At 44.5% G+C, this 19187-nt stretch overlaps 1 protein-coding gene across 1 annotated transcript in view; it reads right to left on the bottom strand.

Moving 5' to 3' along the window:
* The window catches only part of Gad2 (glutamate decarboxylase 2), a 64395-nt gene extending 46770 nt beyond the window's left edge, over nucleotides 1–17625 (bottom strand). The window contains exons 1-7 of the mRNA XM_036187106.1: nucleotides 16935–17625; nucleotides 16192–16251; nucleotides 15860–16009; nucleotides 14641–14874; nucleotides 10179–10269; nucleotides 9571–9683; nucleotides 5389–5504 (exon numbers count right to left, since the gene is read on the bottom strand). Coding sequence (XP_036042999.1) covers nucleotides 5389–5504; nucleotides 9571–9683; nucleotides 10179–10269; nucleotides 14641–14874; nucleotides 15860–16009; nucleotides 16192–16251; nucleotides 16935–17010 — 840 coding nt within the window. The 5' untranslated portion in view covers nucleotides 17011–17625. The remainder of the gene's footprint in view (nucleotides 1–5388; nucleotides 5505–9570; nucleotides 9684–10178; nucleotides 10270–14640; nucleotides 14875–15859; nucleotides 16010–16191; nucleotides 16252–16934) is intronic.
* Between the last annotated feature and the right edge of the window lie 1562 nt (nucleotides 17626–19187).

Here is a 19187-nt window from a genome sequence, read left to right as displayed (position 1 = left end):
GTATATGCCTCCCACATACCCATTGGTTTACCTTCACTGAGGTACAATAGAACTGGCTCTGGGCAGGGCTGGTGTGAGAACTGGAGATAGCTTATGAAGTACTTCTGGACCACCTGGATGGACCTCAGTAGGTTTTTACAGAGCATAGTCCTTCTTATTCTTACATAATTCCTCCCCAGTGTGACAACATTCTAATGTCTTTCTAGTTACCTCAAGTGGAATTTAGAAATCTTTAAGTAAAATAAATGACTGCATTTGCTTGATTTCTTAAAATAAATATATGTGATATGGAGTTCTAAGAAAATCTGGCAATGATAACCACAGCAATAGAGCAATAGCTAAACCCTTCCAGCACTGTGAATTCTTGGCATTGCTCTGTTCCTAGAAGTGAGGAGGCATGCATGTTTCAAAGAAGGAATATTCCCCAGACATGTACTCATCAAACCTTTCTCTCTGCTGCATCCATCTCCTCTTTGTCCTCAAGGGACACCAGTGGGCAGCTGGCTCTGGCAGCAGTGGTGGCTGTCAGCTCTGGAGTGTCACTAGGGTCAGGTCGTTTGACTCTACCCTTCCCGTGTGTTCTCTAGCTTACTTCCTCTTCTCAACAGCTATGCAAGTAGTTGTTCATTTTACAGAAGAAGAGGAAATGGAGTAGCTTACCTGAATTAGTGCCTATGAGGAGGCCAAGCAGACCTTGCACCATTTTGAGTTAATTTCAAAACTCATGGGCTTTAGATACTAACCTGAAGACAAATACACTGACCCAGGCACACCTAACCTGGCCTTCCACCTAATGTGGGATGCAGTCTCATGGGCTTTAAGAAGATGACTTCCCTCCAGACTCATCCCATGACAACATATGCTCCTTAAGGTCAGACATTGGATCATTGCTACTATTCCCTTCAAGTATGGCTCAGAGTAGCCCAGGAGAGAAGGAAGTGGGGAGGGAGCAGAAGGAAGGAGCTGGGAGAGAAGGTGAAAGGAAGGGGGAGGGGAGGGAGGGAAGGGAAGGGGATGGGAGGGAAGAGGAAGGAAGAAGTAAAAACATCTGCTGCTCAGGGGCTATGCCCCCATTGTCCCAGTCCCTTATTATCACTGCCATAAAATACCTCCAGGAGAGGTAGTGTGTGGTTATAGTCACTCACACCTAAGCAAGGCTCTGAAGTTCTTTGCCAGGAGTAAGCATGAGGAGATAGCAACATGAGAGTAGACTGGAAATAAGGTACAAACGCAGAAGCAGATGGGGCACTGAAGTTGAACAGGCTTCAGCCCGTATTTTCCTATTCTCCCTTCTGTCAGACTAAGTTTGTGCCTGGTGTGTGCCATTGTATTACATGAAAGTTGCCTTTTCCCATGCGGCTTGGGACATTTTCTTTTTAAATAAACTTTTTTATTTTGTTGTTATTACTTAAGGAGAACTACTTTGGGAATTGTCTCCCTCCAGAATGTCATATAAAATATGCAAACTGTTTTCTAGCGTAGTTGGAGAATTACTTCCCTACTTCCTGTGAACGGCCTGAGCTGATGTCTGATGACCCATTCTAGAAGACATGGATACATGCAGTCCTTGATCGTGAAAAGTGGAGTGAATACGTCCTGGTGATTTGCCTACAAGATCCTTCTTTCTCATACAATTGTGAAGGATGTTTTTCCTCAATGACATTGTGCTGTTTTGTGGAAGCTATTTCTGGAAGAGCTTGTGTCACATGAAGAAAAAAGAGAGATGTGAAATTTATCTCTAAGTATGGGATTTTGAGGGTTCAGAGTGACAGATGAGATTTGAGCTAGGATTTAAATCATTGCTATATCAGCTTTTAAGAACTTATCGAGAACTCATTAGATTATTTTTGTTAAGCTTTTCTTTCATGAAAGGTTTGGGGGAGGTGATAATTCAGCAGAGGATGGGTATGGAATGACTGGCAGTGTGGCCCTACAGGTGTCCTAATCTTGTGATGTTAAGTATTGCAGAGAAGTCATCTTGGAACTGGTTGCTCATGGCCTCAGTACTATCTCTGTTGCTGCCCAATGATTCCTTTCTTTCTTTCTTTCTTTCTTTCTTTCTTCCTTTCTTTCTTTCTTTCTTCCTTCCTTCCTTCCTTCCTTCCTTCCTCTCTCTCTCTCTCTCTTTCTTTCTTTTGGTTTTTTGAGGCAGGTTTTCTCTGTGTAGCTTTGCACCTTTCCTGAACTCACTTGGTAGACCAGGCTGGCCTTGAACTCACAGAGATCTGCCTGGCTCTGCCTCCCAAGTGCTGGGATTAAAGGCATGTGCCACCACCACCTGGCAACTCATTCATTTCTAATGATGTTTGTTTAATTTAGTCCCATGCAACTATTGCAAGAAAGCAGCTCATTTGAACAGAAGGAAAAATTAACAGCTTGTCCTCCTTATCAGCTAGATGAAATTCTAGACTGCATTGTCTCTAGATGAAGTTCTAGGCTGCACTGTGTCTAGATGAAGTCATAGTCTGCACTGTGTCTAGATGAAGTTCTGGTCTGCACTGTGTCTAGATGAAGTTCTAGTCTGCACTGTCTCTAGATGAAGTTCTAGTGTGCACTGTATCTAGATGAAGTTCCAGTGTGCAATATATCTAGATGAAATTCTAGTCTGCACTTTTGTCTAGATGAAGTTCTAGTCAGCACTGTTTCTGTGGGATATTTTTCTGTATCTGTGATATGAATATGTATTGCTCTGACTGGTTGATAAATAAAGCTGTTTGGCCAATATAGAGGCAGAATAAGGTTAGGTGGTATATTCCAACTGAAGAGAGAGGAAGAGAAGAGTGGAGGTGGAAGAGACACTGAGAGCCATCTCCAGGAGAAGCAAGATGTGAAAATACTAGTAAGGCACAAAGCCATATGGCAACTTATAGATAAATAGAAATGGGTTAAGTTATGAGCTCGTGTAAGTTATGAGAAGCTTAAGACAGGCCATTCAGTCTGTAAATAATATAAGCTTCTTCTGTGTTTACTTGGGACTAAGCAGCTTCGGGATGTAAATGGGAGAGATTTGTGCTGACTGCAGGCTGTGTGGGACACAGGAAAGATTCTGACTACACACTGGTCTCTAGATGGAGTTCTAGTCTGCACTGTCTCTAGATGGAGTTCCAGTATAAGAGCTAGAGGGGATGGAAGACACCTAAAAATCAAACCAAAACAGAACAAAAAACCAAGGCCCTCTAAATCAACATGAATAAAGGTCATATGAACTCACAGAGACTGAGGCAGCATGCACAAGACCTGCATAGGTCTGCACCAGGTCTTCTGTGTGTTTTACCATCCTATAAGGTTGTGAAAATCAAATAAGGTTATTCTCATTATTTATTGAAGTATTTTTAGACTGTCAAAGAGTAATCAGATATATCATACATTAAAAAAAAAATTCATGTGTCAAAATGGAAAGTCTACAGCCAGAATCAATTGGTATTCTAGGTAAGGTTCATAATAAAAGTGTAAATTTTAATTATGCATATTGAGATATAAACAGTGGAATTGCCTTTCTTTCTCTTATAATAAAGGGATAATAAAGGAATAAATAAAGAAATGGGCTTAAAGTTTATAACATGAAGAACAGGAATTATAGCAAAAGTAGTCTCAGAGCATATGATCTGAGCTTTCTAGAATAGGCTGAGTCAACTTTTGTCAAATGTGAAGTTCAAAAGCTTATGCTGAAGGTAGAGACACCTGACAGATAGCACACGGAAGCTTGCTCCTAGCAAACTTTAGATAGCCAAGAAAAAGGATGTCTAACGTGAAAGCATCTGGGCAGTTTGAAGCTGAAAATACAGAAATATTTAACTATTTAGGGATATGGATTTACTTCAGGGAAACAGGGAGAAGGAACATTATACTTGGTTTATTCATAGAGAAGCTAAACTTAAAAGTTATCTCCTGATGTAGGTCAAATCATGAGGCCTGGGCCAGCAGGGGTTTGGCCCTACTACGTTGCATAAGCTGCTGCAGTGTGGCTCCCTTGCCGCTTTGCACTGCCAGGTGAGAGAGAAAAGGAAAGCTGGCTTTCTGGTAGGTTAAAGCTGTTCGCTATGTGAACAGATTGGAACATTATTTTCTTGCCCACAAGAAAATAATGTAGAAAGGGTAGTGCACATTCTTTGAGAAGCTCAGGAGGAGCATGAAGTTCTGTGCCATGATATCTAAGAAGGAAGACCAGAGTTCTTAGCCTCCATCTAGCTAGCACCCAGTGATAGGCAGGAGCCAGTGTGTGGCAGAAATATGACTCAAAGATCAGACAGGAAAGACCCCTATGCCATTTCTTTATGGTACTTGTGATGCTTAATCTTCCTTGCAGGTCTGACTCGGTTTAGAATGACCAAGGAGGTGCACAGCATTTCGAGGTATGTCCATGAGATGAGAGTGTTTCCGGAGAGGGTCAGTTGAGGGGAATAAGAGCTATCCTGAAGTGGGGAGCCATAACCCATGGACTGGAGGTGGGGACAGAGTAATGGCAGGGAAGAAAGAGCTTGCCCACTCTCTGCTTCCTGGCCCGTCATGGTGTAAACTGCTCTGCCCTACCATGCCTTCTCATCACAATGGACTGAATTGTCTGAAACTGTGAGGGAGGTTAAATGCTCCCCTGAGCTGACTTGTGCCGAAACATAACTAATACTAAATCAAATATTAAATCAAGACAGCCAGCTTAGAATGAAATGGCTAAAGGTACAAGGGTGAATCTGTCTAATCACAGAAACTGCAGTTTTAATCAGAAAGAGTTCATCAACAGGGCTTTGTAGAGTGTGGGTTATATAAAGCGCTGCATCCATGATTCAGAAGAGCTGGAAGCCATACTACCTTTTCTCTTGCCCCTGTCTCTCAACACACAGTATTAGAGTGACATGGAGGAGATGAAATTAAATATAGTCTGCTTTGGGGTTGGAGAGATGGCTCAGTGGTTGGAGAGCCAGGTACTGTTTTTGCAGAGTACTAGAGGTCAGTTCCCATCCATGCTGGGTGGCTCACAACTGCCTGTAACTTCAGTTCAAGAGAGGCCTTTGGCCTCCATGGAGACCTGTATACATGTGCACATACTACACACACACAGAGATACACATAACTAAAAATAAATCTTTAAAATAAAAGGTATAAATTCTGCTTTATCTTTGGGGTTCCCATGCATGTCAGAGACAAGGAAGATATCCAACTGGTCAGCTCAGTTAAACTCATCTCTCCCTTCATTCTTTGAAGAAGTGTCTCCCGGAAAGAGACCATCTGAAGAAAAAGTACTTCCGGGTGTTATTCATTCAACCGGGGCTCATTCATTCAACCGGGGCTCATTCATTCAACCGGGGCTCATTCATTCAACCGGGGCTCATTCATTCATTCAACCGGGGCTCATCAATGCAATCATATGCTGGAAAGGACGTAAACACGTACATGCTCTGATGTGAAGGCGATGAGCCTGGGTACTGCAGCCATTCCTTTCTCCTTGACTTCCGGAAACATCTTATAGCGGGCAATAAGCATGGCATACATGTTGGAGATGGCGCCACCTAAAGGGCACAAAACAGTTACTTTTTCTATTCTCCATCAACATTTCTCATGCAAGCAGCATTCTTTCTTTCCATAGACCTAGAACAGTTTCTTTAAGTGTGTGGGCCACACAGCCCCATAGGGATCATATAACTGAATGTGGTGGGAAGGCGGGGTCAAAAAATTGGCAACAGTAAAAAGTTTCGCAATATATGACAACCACAAGTCAGTTCAAAATCAAACACATAATGAGTCCGAGTTGTTTCTGTCAGTGCTTGTCCTCGTTACATCATGCAATGTCATTGTAACTTTGTTTCTAAACACACATAATGACCACTTGACCTTTTGCATCATGCCACATAGTACCAGTGAACACTGACTGACATGTCTTGGCTCAGAGATGTATGTTATAAATAGCAACGCTTTTACTATACATGGAAGACGTTGTGCTCTTACAGAAATTTAATAGCTTAGTTATGGAAAACAAACAATATTTCTCTCTCATTGTTCCTTAGCTGGTACATAACAATGTACACGGACTGTATTGTGTTAGGATGTTTGATGTTCAAAGTTGCTGTTTAAGTTGGTGATATGCGTTTCATAAGTAACTAATGAATGAAAATTGGTTTGGGACTAGGACAGAATTTTTGACAGTTTCTGAAATGACCCTAAATATACCTCTGCCATTTGATATTGTGTATTGATGCAATGTGGCATTGGCTATTATAAAATCAATATAAGGAGTACCTCTTAAAAATGGTGATGCCTTTACATAGTGCATAGGGATCTAGCCAAGGCTTAATTCTTTTTGTAAAACTAAACATATATGTCTCATTATTATGCAAATTTGATTGTCCTTGATAAATGGTAAAATGTTATCCATAACAAAGAATTAAAATAATTCTTTATAATAAATAAAATAATTGTTTATGATTTATTATCAGTGAATGTTTTATTTGTATATGTATTTTATATGTCTAGAAACCCAGGTAGATAAAAAACTTCCCAGGTGAAAAGGGATCATGAGTGGGAAAAGTTGAAGAAACCTTGACCTATAACTTCCAGGGAAAATCCTTATAGCTTTCTTTTGAACTGCATCCTCAGATTCAAAGACACAGCTAAGAGGGTTCAGAACAGCACATTGGGCCTAACTACAGCAAGAAAAGCACCTTAAATGCCAGGCATGATGGCACACGCACTCAAGGCCAGCCTTATCTCATAGTGAGTTCCAGAACAGCCAGGACTATAAGGAGAACCTGTCAAAAAAGTGGGTGGTGGGGGTAGAAAAAGAAAAGCACCTCAAGGGGGAATTTTAATTTATTTAACTCTTGCTGCGTAGCTCTTTAAACGGTCTTCTTATTATTAAACAGTAACACGTGCTGGCTTTGAACTCATGATCCTCCTGTCTCAGCCCCCCAAATGCTGGAATTCATGAGTGTACCACTTTGCCTATCTTGAAGAGACTTTTGAAAAAAGACTTTTCCTTGTCTCTCTAGTTTGTAAGCATAACCAGTGGGCATTAGGCCTGTAAAGCCCTGGTACTGTGATGGAGGCAAACAGCTAATTTTTTTTTCCATTCCCAGCAATGCCTTATGCTTGAATTGGGACAAATAAACTACCATTAATGCTGCAGGTTGCTAATGGTTCCTACAGAATGCAGGATAAACATCCACGCTCACCTCACCATCCTCTGTTTATTCCTCTAAACAGGTCTTTTCTTTCAAAGATATCCCTGAGATACAATTGTATTCATAATGCAATGCTGTTTGATGATGTCAGCCTCACATGGAATTACATTTCCTGTATTTCCCCAAGACTGTCAAGGATTTCCTATGATAAAGTTTTACCCTACTCTGTAAGGAGCATCTCACATGACAAGCAATGAAACTTTCTGCAGGACTGTGGAGAAGCTTAGGAATTTTGCTATCCAGGAAATATAAATGCACATGAATATGCTGGCACAGAGAACATGAGTCCAGAAGGCAGAGTGAAAATGTCATCTCTCTGCCACACTTCAAGGAAGAAACTCTTGGGACTATTTCATGGATGGTTTGATTAGTCTGTTCTTCTAGTGAGTGAGGAGTAGGCAGGCCCGACCAGGTTGAAGGATCCACGAATCCTAAGCTCTGATACAGGCAGGCCATTTGGTACAAAGCAGCCACTAACCAGACCTTGACATTTCTACAGTCAGAATGTAGGCAGTTAGTACCTTATTGGACCATAGAGATCCAGGACAGCATAAAACAGGCCAAGTATGTTCAGATCAGATGCTCAGTTGAAAGACAGACGGTGTATGATGCTGGACACTCAAAGCACAGCTTTTGAGGATGTTTCACTCTAGCTATGATTTCTCAGTCTTAGTACTAACTGACGTTTGGAGCTACGGAATCCCTTAAAGGCAGGTTGAGTTAGGCAATGTAGGATGTTTGGACCCATTCATGGCTGCCAGTTGCAAGCAGCATTTTCTTTCAAGCCACAACAACTCAAAATATCCACAGATACTCCCAATGGTTCTTTTGGGAGGGCAACATTGACTCCCTAGTTGAGAACTGTGGCTCTTGTTACAATTCTTAGTCTGAGGATGGAGTGGGTGGAGAGAAGGGGATGAAAAGAAGGGAAATGCATACAAAGAAAGTGCCCTCAAGTGTAATTATTCTAGAAGCTTCCAGACCTGACCTCCTGCTCCCCATTTTGTACCTCAGTCATCCTCCAGCTAAAGGCTTTGCAGCCCTGATAATGAAGAAACTTGTGCAATACCACATGAGGATGAGGACGGATGCCTGAATCCTACAACCTTTAATGACTTTGTCAGGAAAAGATCTGTGACTAAGCCAGGCCTTTTCTCCCTTAGTCTTTATCCTTTATGACCCGCCAAAGAGGAGAGTACTTTTTGACTCTTTGGGTTTTTTTTTTTTTTAAGGCTAATTTTCTGTTTCATTTAACTATCACCTTCCTTTTAGCGTCTGAGAAGACATAGTATGCACTTAAAAACGTAAACTAACAGTTGAGAGCTGGTTAGACAAACATATGTAAGTCTTGTCCTTGAGGCTACTGTTGCTTGGCCCTTGTTTCATCTGCACACTTCTCTCACTTCTCACCTGGCTCTGCAGCTTTGCTTAAGAGGGATCAGAATCTGGCATTGCTGTGCCAGACAAGCCAGGTGTGGCTGTGGCCCTTCCTGTCCGACCCACCCATCATAGCGTACTGAAGACTGGCTTCCTCTCACTGACTAGGTTCTGCTCTGATACCAGGCTTCTTTTGCATGGGTCAGTGACTTCCTCCATCACCCTCCTGATTGCTCTTTCATCTGTGAATCAAGTCAAGGTCACAGTCATGAGCTAAGGGCACAGCATTTTGTTTGAGGTTGATTCTATGGGCTGGGAGAGGTGTAAATAATGGAGCTTAGGATGAGGTGGCTGGTATAAAAGGCAAAATGGAAAAGATTGGATAAAGAGCAGGAAGGAAAAATACCTCAGTGAAATCACCACACTCTTTTAGCTCTAAGGAATCATCTCCCACGCACTGTTAGACCCCCTTGAAATTAGTCTAAATGCACTTTGCTGCTCATTATTCCGAGAAGGGAATGGGCTCTACTGAGGAAACACACTTCGATACACGCTGTCACACACTGGGTGTCGTATTAAATGATTCTTTTCATTTCACTAGTTCCGGGAAATGCAGAGAGGGTGAATTTCCTTATTAGCAATCATTATTCTTTTGTCCAGCACTAGCCAGACATCTCATATGTAGGGTCATGGTAGAAGTATAGAGGGAATATCATGTCTGATTATACTCTGTTGAGCACAAATAACTGATTTTTTTTTTCCAGAGCTGAGGACCGAACCCAGGGCCTTGTGCTTGCTAGGCAAGCACTCTACCACTGAGCTAAATCCCCAACCCCAAATAACTGATTTTTAAGCACTAGTAAGCTTAAAGGTGTTTTCAATGGACTCAGCCTCACTTATTATTTTGATAAGCACATAGCCTAGGTAGCTTAATCATAAACACAAAATAGATGTTTGATCTTCTTAAGTTTATAACATGGCATGTCAGAAGAACAAAACAGAAAAATTGAAGTATATATACCAGGAGAAAATATTCCATCTCCAGAGCCCCCTGGCCAGCCAATGATTTCTCTCATTTTCTTTAGTGTGACGTATTCTAATAGCACAAATACAGGAGCAATCTCGTAGGTGAACCTGAAATGTATAAGTGACCACACTTTATGCATGTAGTTCAAGTAAAGTTATTCGCCATCACAACATCACAGAAGTTCTCCAATTTTTAAACTTACATTTATCGATGCAAGGATTATAACATTAAATATATAATTATTTATAAAAGGTTTTCCAAACATTGCTCATTTTTCTGTTGCCATAAAGCCAAGATCTTCAATTATTTGTCATAATTATTATTATTCAATTATTATGTCATAATGTGCAGGGGAAGTTTATCATATTGAGTACAGAGCACGACATAATGGGACTATGCAAAAATGCAACATTGGGCTTTATTCTTCATATAACACATTATTTTAAATAAAAATGTTAAAAAGTCTCTTTTATATTTTAACATTTTGCATAGTTTGATAAAATCAAGGACATATGAAGGCATTTAAAAAAGTAAGCCAGAGTGAGAACACGTGATACAAAGAGATTTGCACAAAGGAGGTTTTTGTCTAATCAGCTACTCACATGTTGGTGTTTGCTGTTGATGTCAGCCAGTCTGCTGCTAACCCAACCATATCCAATCCAGTAGACAGCTGATTAAAATATCGGGGATGCCCTGAATAAAAGAGAATTAGGATTTCAATCAGTGAAAATCAATGTTTCCCCAATACATATTTTCTTTTTTATATATAGCTACAGGATCTAGAAAGATGCTTCAGTTACAAGTAATGCATATTCAGAAATCTAGTATGCAAATGTACCTGTGAGTATAAGACATGATCACATGCACATGTGCACACACACTCAAGTAAACCTTCTTTTAACCGGAGGCTACTTAGAGTTTAGTATTTCCCAAGACACACTCTAAAGATCATCTCTCAAATAGGCCATTTAAAAATAATATGTGCTTTGCAATGTGGAGACTAGATCACTTCACACTATACTTCCAATATTACTGCAGACTAAAATGTTATGGTATCCTGACTCATTCCTCTCGTTTGCATTGTTACTGTTAACAGTCCTTTTGTTGAGCTGTTTCGAGAATCAGTCATACCACGGCATCCTTCAGGCATGCCAGCATTCATAATAATATCAGTGACAAATGACTGATGATTACAAAGACAGGGCAAAAATGAGAAACTAGGACACTCTGCCTAGTGATTTGCCCTGGATTCAAAGGTGAGGAGTGTCTAGAGATGGCATAGACAAAGCTAATTCTGGACAGTTTTTTTTTTCCTGTCTGAATTGTGATTACGATCAACAAAGCCACCTCTCAGTTGAGACTTAGAGCAGAGCTGAACACAGATCTGTGAAGAATATAATCAATGGCAAGATTGGCCCATTAAAAGGATTATCTAATCAACTTCTAGATTTCTCTAAAATTCTGTAAATGGATTGACATCCACATACACTCTGAGGTTATTATTTTAAAAAATGTGATTATAAATATCTCATCAGAAGTCTGTTTTCTCACCTTGTCCCATAGAAGCCTATCAATAAATCCATGTTTTGTTTAGCAACAGCAATTTGGAAAAAGCAAAATTATGGAAATAGCATCTGATTTAAAAAAAAAAAAAAGGTATCTGTCACTTGCTAGACATCTGGTGTCTGTGATGTGAGTCCCATATCCCAAGCATGGGCGAAACAAGATAAAGACGGCACTGGAAAAAGCATATCGCTTATCTCAGGGACTAGAAGGCTCTCTTATCAGCCCTGGACATGTGGCTAGAGAGTTTGACAGTGGGGATGGATAGGCACGGGAAGGAGCACATTTTAGAGGGACTGGTATTTGTTGCCTCCGCCCCTTTTTTCTCTTCTGCAGGTCCTTTGACTCTGATTTCATCAGTTTACTCATTCAGAAAAGGTATGAAGTCCCTCAGCTGCTGCAGATGCTGTTGCAAGACACCACCCCCTTCTCTCTGCCTCATTGTTTCTCCATTTCATTGCTGCCTGAAGAAGGTGACATCACAGCCTGCTTCTCCCTTCAGAGGGCCCTCCACTCCGTTGTCCCTAAATAATTTTTGAGTGAGGAAATCAATTAGGATTTATAGCTTATATGCATTTTTAGATGAACCTACCTATTACCACACAGGATTTAACTCTGTGGAAATTCTAGCATGGTAGCCTCCACACAAAACCGAGAGGAATTGTAAGGTGTGTGCAGGAACTCTGGACACCAGAACTCCAGTACACTTTGACTGAGCAAATACCCTGGGTAAACTAAACACAAGTTTGATGCTTCTGTTACTAGATTTCCTTCTCTCCATATAGTTTTTGGCCTTGGTCTGCAATTTTATCGGACTTTCTCGTGCATCACAGCTTGCATTCACTGATAATGATGTGAAACTACAGAGGGAGATAGTCTGACAGGTCAGAACAGCATGTCCTTTGGGGTTCTGGCAGAAATATTCCCCTAATTACATTTGTTCTGCTCCTGTGGCCCCTGCACACTGCCTCCAGGGGATTCCCACTACATCCATCCAGGGCTGTCTGAAGGTGTGAGAAGCTGCCTCTGAATCTCATAGCAGTTCCAACAGCACTGGGCAGCCTACTGCCCCGGCTCTTGTGGTATGAACACACCAAGAGGGCCATGCTCTGCTTCAAGCACAGGAAGACTCCTGTACAGAGTAGCAAATGAGTCTCAACGGTTGTGCAAAGGCTAGTGTGTGGCAAATGAGACCTGATGCGCACAGTCAGCTGGAGAGGAGCCAGAGGTCCTTTAAAACTGCTTTTTGTGAAATGACAACCTGCGGAAGGGTGCTCCTCCTACACTGGCTCCAGTTTCTTTTGTCTAAGGGTTCTCTTAACAATGGAAGGCTACATTAACATTACCCTGCTTCTCCTGGCCACCGAACAATCCCTGCAGGCACTATTCTAGAATCCTAACCATCCAAGGAAGTTTCTAGTTCTAGCAATTTCTCTACAAGTAATATGAACAACACACAGACACCTCATTTAAAAGTCTTCTTCACTGCCCTCCAATCCTTTCTAAAGTTGGAGGCCAAATGGGAATCAGGTTAATGGCTGTTATCAGGGACCAGGTGAAATTTCGTAAAATGACCTCCCGAGGATCACAAGAATACTGGATGGTGACAGGGAGGGCGACTGTTTTGATAGACTGTAGTACTAGTTGACAAACAGGACACTAACAGCATAATAAGCCATAAGCTTGACAGTTGAGGACAAAAGCTGCCTGCTGATGATTTTTTGCAGTGCTATTTGGGGATGTATAGACAGAAGACAAAATATGGCATGAGTAATATAGAGATATTCATCTTAATCATCAGATTTTTATCTTCACTTCAAATAAAGTGTTGCACTGCAGCAACATTTGACTAGCAGTTTTACAGAAAAGAGATAGCAAAAATCTAAGAATTTCATTGATCCATTTACTCCTCCTCCTTGACAGTAATAGAGCACTGATATACAGAACTATTACTTCCATTGACTGACAATTCTCATTATCTTAACTCTAAATTGCATTTTAAAGACTACCAGCTTTAAAGAATGAAGATTAAAAAAAAAAAGAATGCATTCTTTTTTATTTGTGAGCAATTTGTCCATTTGCCATTAGTGTACTTAAATGTCAAATATGGGGGATGGGTCAACCGGAAAAGAAAAGAGTTCAGAGCGTTGCTCAAGGTTGCATGGATGGACACATGACACGCAGGTGGAAGCAGAGTATCACTTCATGCCTGGCATGTGTATCCCGTGGGTTTTTCAGGACTGCTAGTGGATGATATCTAATAAACCTCCAAAAATTATAATCCACAGAAATCAACAAGTTACCTCATTTTCCTGCACATCTATTTCCAAGTCTACAGCCTTCCAAAGTGGAAAATAATTATATAATAAATCAGTTTCCCTAGGCTCCTATGTAAACCTTTCTCCTCTGATAATATAAAAAATGTTTAGTGGGGCGGGGAGGGAAGGCTAAACTGTTTTTGTAGCAAACGTTCTTAAAATGTTTATTTGTTATACTAATAAATTACCCATAAAATGGTAGCATAAAATACGGCGTTTGCATGACTAATACTTCCTTAATATTTCACATTTATTAGTTGCCAGTAAATCTTTTAAATTCTACAAATTACTGTAGATCCTTCAGCCTTCCCTCGTCCACCTCAGAAAGGCAGTCATATTTATCACTTTTAGTCTGTTTCTCTGTGTATCAAAATGATTAGAGACAATGTTAAAAAAAAAAGCAGGACACTCAGAATCTGGGGGGGAAGAAAGCTTGGGAGGCACTAAAAATGATGTTGCACCTGGAATTACAACATTATTTTATCCTGTTTTAAAGGATGCTATGAGAAGCCAATGAGCATAACACACATGTTTAAAAAACGGACCCTTAAAAATGTCAGATATTCTTATCCACATACACAATTGTTGCGGAGACAAATCCTTATGTAATACCGCTGGACTGCTAAGCTAGTCTATACTGTGGGTGTGTGTGTGTGTGTGTGTGTGTGTGTGTGTGTGTGTGTCTGAGCACGCACTTCTTTCAAAACAGGAGAAAAACTGGAATTCAATTCTAAAGTTTAGTCACTGAAACAATGCCACAACATTCTCTCTCCAGCCTGAAGACTGTGAGTTGGTTAGTTGGGGTTCCTGATCAGTTCAGTGCCAAGGGAATTGCCAGCAGCTCTGGATTGGAGGTCAGGCTTACTGGATGGCATCTTTAGTCTTTATAGCTCTCTTTTCCACATTTCCCTTTCTTTCTCCATTTTGGGTCGCTTCTACTGGCCCCTGCTGACAAATGGTTGCTTCTACAACCTCTGATTAATCTCCGTGTCAGTCTTCAGATTTACACCACAACGATGGCTCTGATATTGTTAACAAGGCTAATCATTATAATGATTATTTTTAAATGAATGTAACTTCAGTTTTGAAAATAACACGACCCAACAGAAACAGAAACGATTTTATAGAAAAAAATGAAAATTGCAAAAACAAAAAAGCTTTATTATTGCTGGTTGCACAATACCTGTTTTAATTGCATATTTTAGAGTTGTTTGGCAATGCGTCAAAATTTCCTCCAAATTTTGTGGTTGGTCTGCTAATTCCCAATTATACTCTTGCAGGAGCTCGTTGGGGTAGTGGAAATCAATTACTTTAGTTGATCTATCAAAACTTTTCACCACATACTGAAGCAAAATGTTCATAACATCTTGGAGGAATGCCAGAGTGGGCCTCTCTCCATCACAGGCTGGCAGCAGGTCTGAAGAACGGAACGGAAAGGACACTTTAGATTTCACTACGCAAAGACCCAGGCAATCACGGATCAGGCACTTCCTCTTTGAGGTGGATTTATTAGCACTCTGATCGCAGTGTTTTGGAGGCTGGGGCAAGAGGGGGTGTGTGTGTGGCTCCCTGGGAGCTGGAGGCCAGATCTGGTTTAAGGGCTAGAAGATCTGGTTTCAAACAAAACCCACAGCATCTGGAAACACAAGCGGACAAAACCTCCTTCCAGAATTAAAATTTGAATTTTCTTACATAAACACAGCGTGTTGCTTGGTTTATTCTTTTTCAGAAATAATGGCTCAGCTTGACTATTTCACAGGTGTGAAATATTTGTCCTAAATGTTCTGAGTAAATAATTTTAATTGTCAAGACTTCCATGTCGGGAATGTTTGAGAAATGCCTTTGGGCAAACCAGGAAAAGAGGATCATGCGAAGTCTTGATCTGTGACTTTTGAAGGCCAGATGTTGTCAAAGTTGGAGTGTGTGGGTGTGTGTGAGCACGCTCCAGCGCTGTTTGGGAGACTGGGAGTCAGGCAAGCGGAGGTAAAATTGAGCACCCAGGCTTCACGTAAGCAGAACCGTTTCTCGGTGAAATCACGGTTACAAATTACTCTAGATCCAATCGAACACATAAAAATCCTTGCAATTCCGAACTATCTGGGAGGACACTGGAAATTTGCCCTACCCAGAGGCTGGGGCAGCGCAGAGAAGCCGTCCTCGGCGCACGCCAGGCTGCCAGCCACCTCCAGTTCTCAAGGCTGCTCTGGCTCGGGGCGCTGTGGCCGCCGATTCCGCTGGGGAAATGCTAGGGCCGGGTTCTCGGCGCTCTCCAGCCTGCAGACCCCACGCCCTTCCAGTTCCGAGCAAGATTCTCAGAAGGCCCGCCCCCTCCATCCCCCTTGGAGCCCGGGGGTCAGGCTTCGGCGGGGAGGAGCGCCGACCCGGCCAGCAGGCACCTTTACCTGTTGCGTGCAGAAACGCGTAGTTGACATCCGCTTTGGGGCAGCTGCAGGGTTTTTGGTCGCAGGTGCAGGCGGCCTTCCGGGTGGCGGCCCGCGGGGTCACGCTCCCGCCGTTCTCCGCCGGCTTCTCAGAGTCTCCATAGAGCAGAGCTGGACAAGGACACGGGGCGCGGGGCCTGGGTCAGTGGGCGGCAATCCTGGCTCCCTCATCCCCGCCCATCCGCAGCCCGGGACACCACCAGCTCCGGCTGCGAGCGTGGCGACCGGGCTTCCGCAAGCCTTGAGCCCCCGACCTTGCCCGCCCTTCCCCCCAGCGCGCCACCACCACTCACCGCACAGCTTGTTTCCGATGCCGCCGGTGAACTTTTGAGCTACCTGGCACCAAGCTCTCGCTGCATTCGCCAGGCAGGGGGACAGCGAAGCGGAAAGAGAACAGACGGGCGAGTGAAATTTCGTTCCAAGTGAACGAGGTCTTTCAGCCGGGAATCTGGGAACCCGGCGCCAAGCCCGCCAGCGGCCGCGGGCGACTCTGCTTTCAGCAGGTGGGGGAGCCCGAGGGAACCTGACTCCAGGGCCCAGCCCTCGCTCCTCCGTATCCGAGGAAGAAGCCCATACCACGGCCCTTCGCACTTGTTAGCCAGGTGCTCAGGTTTCCAGACCCTCCCTGCGGAGCCAGCGCTGCCTTTCCTAGACCCCAGCTTGTCCGTTTCGGCACCCTTGCCCTCCAGACCCCAAACACTCTCCCTTTCTTTGCCCCACGGCTTCCCTGCCCAGGATCTAGAGGTCCCCAAGCAAAGCCCCGGTCCTTGAAGTCCATCGACTCCTGCAGACGCTGCGGTCTTTCAGGAGCCTACGCTTACGGGAAGGGGCCCGAGATGCTCCCAGCCTCTTCCCAGGGCACAAAAGGCTGTGGAGCTTTGGGATGCTCACACAGTTACGGACTTAACCCAGAGAGCAGGGCAAAGTGCCCGAACAAGTTTCCTGTTGCAGATGTCAAAGCTTTGGTCATCTGCTTAGCCCTGCAAGTCCCAAGCCACTCACAAAGCTCCCCCGCTTCAGGTCCCGATCGTCCTACCTGTACCCGGGTTCTCAGGATCCCCGGAGCCATCTTCAGATCCGAAGGACCAAAAGCCAGAGCCGGGAGAGGCCATGGGTTCTGCAAGACTGGCGCCAGTCGCCTTCCGAGTGGCTGCGGGAGAACTGCCTTCGGCTCGACCCTGCACGCGCGTGCGTGCGTGCGTGTGAGTGTGTGTGTGTGTGTGTGTGTGTGTGTGTGTGTCAGGAGGAGGGCAACGTGCGGGGACTGGCGCGTCCGCGCGACGAGGGTGGGTGTCACACAGGGACAGGAAACGTGCTGTCTGCGTGTGCCAGTGCTCGTGCGTGTGTTCGAGTCAGGGGATAGGGACGCGGCTGGCTGTTGCTGTTCGCCGGGCTTCAATGGGGGAAGTCGCCAGGATCTTCGCAGTCGGGAGATTGGAAAAGTAGAAAGGGCCCAGGAGAATTTTAGGGAGAGGGAGCTTGGTGGGGAGATGAGGGAGTGACGGAGGGGAAATGGAGGCGTTGGATCGTGAGGTGTGAGGCTGTGCGTTCTAGCGCGAGTCAGATGCGGGGGAGGGAGGCGTGCCGGCGCCCGGCTGCCCCAGCCACAGGCGCTTCCAGCCCGCCTCTGCCTGGACGCGCTGTCCAGGGTGCTACGGCAGCCCACTGCACGCTGGCCCTGGTCACCCGGTGACCAGGGAGACCTTGGCGACACTGGAAGGGTGACCGAGACCGGTTTTACGTGTGCATCGATTGGCTCATTGTTTGAGGGCTGGCTCTGGCTGCGGCCAAGCAAAAGCGGTTCTCGCGCCCGCCTGCTTTCCTCCAAACCCGCGCCGAGGTCGCTGTGACCTCAAGAGCCCAGGCCACCTGGCCGCAATCAGGCCCAACTTCAGAGCATGGGGACGGTACCAAGGGGGGTGCGGGGGAGTGTGAAGATGAGCCGCCTACACGCCGACGGACTCATTTCATCTCCTCAGCAGAGCCTAACGTCTGCCTGCTGAGCGTGAGCCAGCCCGGGGGGCGCACGGTTCCTGCGCAGTCACGCGCTGGGTCCCCGGACCCACTGTTCGGATTTTGACTGACGGCTGCAGAGAAAGACCGCTGATTGAAGCAATTAAAATCCACGCTGGAGTCTATCACTGAGGACCTCGGGCTGGGAAAAAAATTAAATAAATAAAAGGAACAGAAACTTCTTGAAAAGGAGAGGGGGGAGAGCTGACACAGCCTACAGGATTGATGGTTGATGGGGGAGGGGACCCGGTTGCGAGGTGACCTTGGCCTGTAGAGGCGTGAAACGGCCCACTGCTTATGCGTGACTCAAGAACGCAGGTGCGTAGGAGGGAGGCAGGGGGTTTCCAAGTAAGCGAACTAGACTTTGCAAATCTCAGGAGAAAATGCATCCCCTCTTTTCACGGGGACTCAGACCAATTACCTCCCCTTACCAAAAGGAATCCTTAAGGTAGGGAGTGCCTAGGAACATAAAATTGGCAACTTCCAGGCCCGGGGAGAAGTAGTTCTGCTTTTTCTAATAAGGAATGAAACAATCCTTTTTGTTTTCTTTTCCCTAAAGGTTCTTAAACAGGGAAGGCACCTTGAGGATTTGGGACCCTCGGATTTCGCTCTTGGCTACACTATACCTATGACTCCCGGCTGGTTTAAGGGGAGCTCAAGAAATACTGGCAGGAAAGTGCTGGTTTAAGCCATTCCCAGTCGCCTCCTCTGGGCACCCCGAGCTAGGGTCAGCCTTTTTAATAGTCCCCATAGTTCTTCTTCCTTCTCTTTTAAAATCAGGCACCAAAGCTGTTGCCAGAGCAGGCACCCTGGAGCCTTCTGTCTGGGCGATCAGGGTGACTTATTTTGTTAGGGATCCTGAGACCTCGCGGCTGTGCAGACGCTCACGTCTTGAATCTCCAAGTGCATTCTCTCCACAAAGCTTTATCTTCTTCCCATGTGCCCGAATCCTGGGGCCCCGGAGGAGCTAGCTAGTGGATGCCCACTGAGGCTGAAGGATCCAGGGTTGCAATTGGCACTGTTAGGGTGCTTCCCCAGGCCTGTCTCTAAGCTTGCTCTGGCGAGAAGCAGGAGCATGGTCAGGGAAGGCTGTAATCTTGACCCTAGGCCTCCGCTTGGTCAGTCTTTAGGGCACTCCCGGCCTGGTCGCTTCAGCTGGCAGAGGCAACAGCTCCTGGAATGCAGGCACCTTGGCTCCAAAGTCTGCTGTGCGGCTTGCTCCATCAAACCTTGCCGATATGACTCGGAGAGCCCGGTTCTTTGTTTAAATCCATAT

This window comes from Onychomys torridus, chromosome 5 (genome assembly GCF_903995425.1).
Source record: "Onychomys torridus chromosome 5, mOncTor1.1, whole genome shotgun sequence".
In the NCBI taxonomy this organism is placed as follows: domain Eukaryota; kingdom Metazoa; phylum Chordata; class Mammalia; order Rodentia; family Cricetidae; genus Onychomys; species Onychomys torridus.
This window is presented reverse-complemented; position numbering and strand designations above follow the sequence as displayed.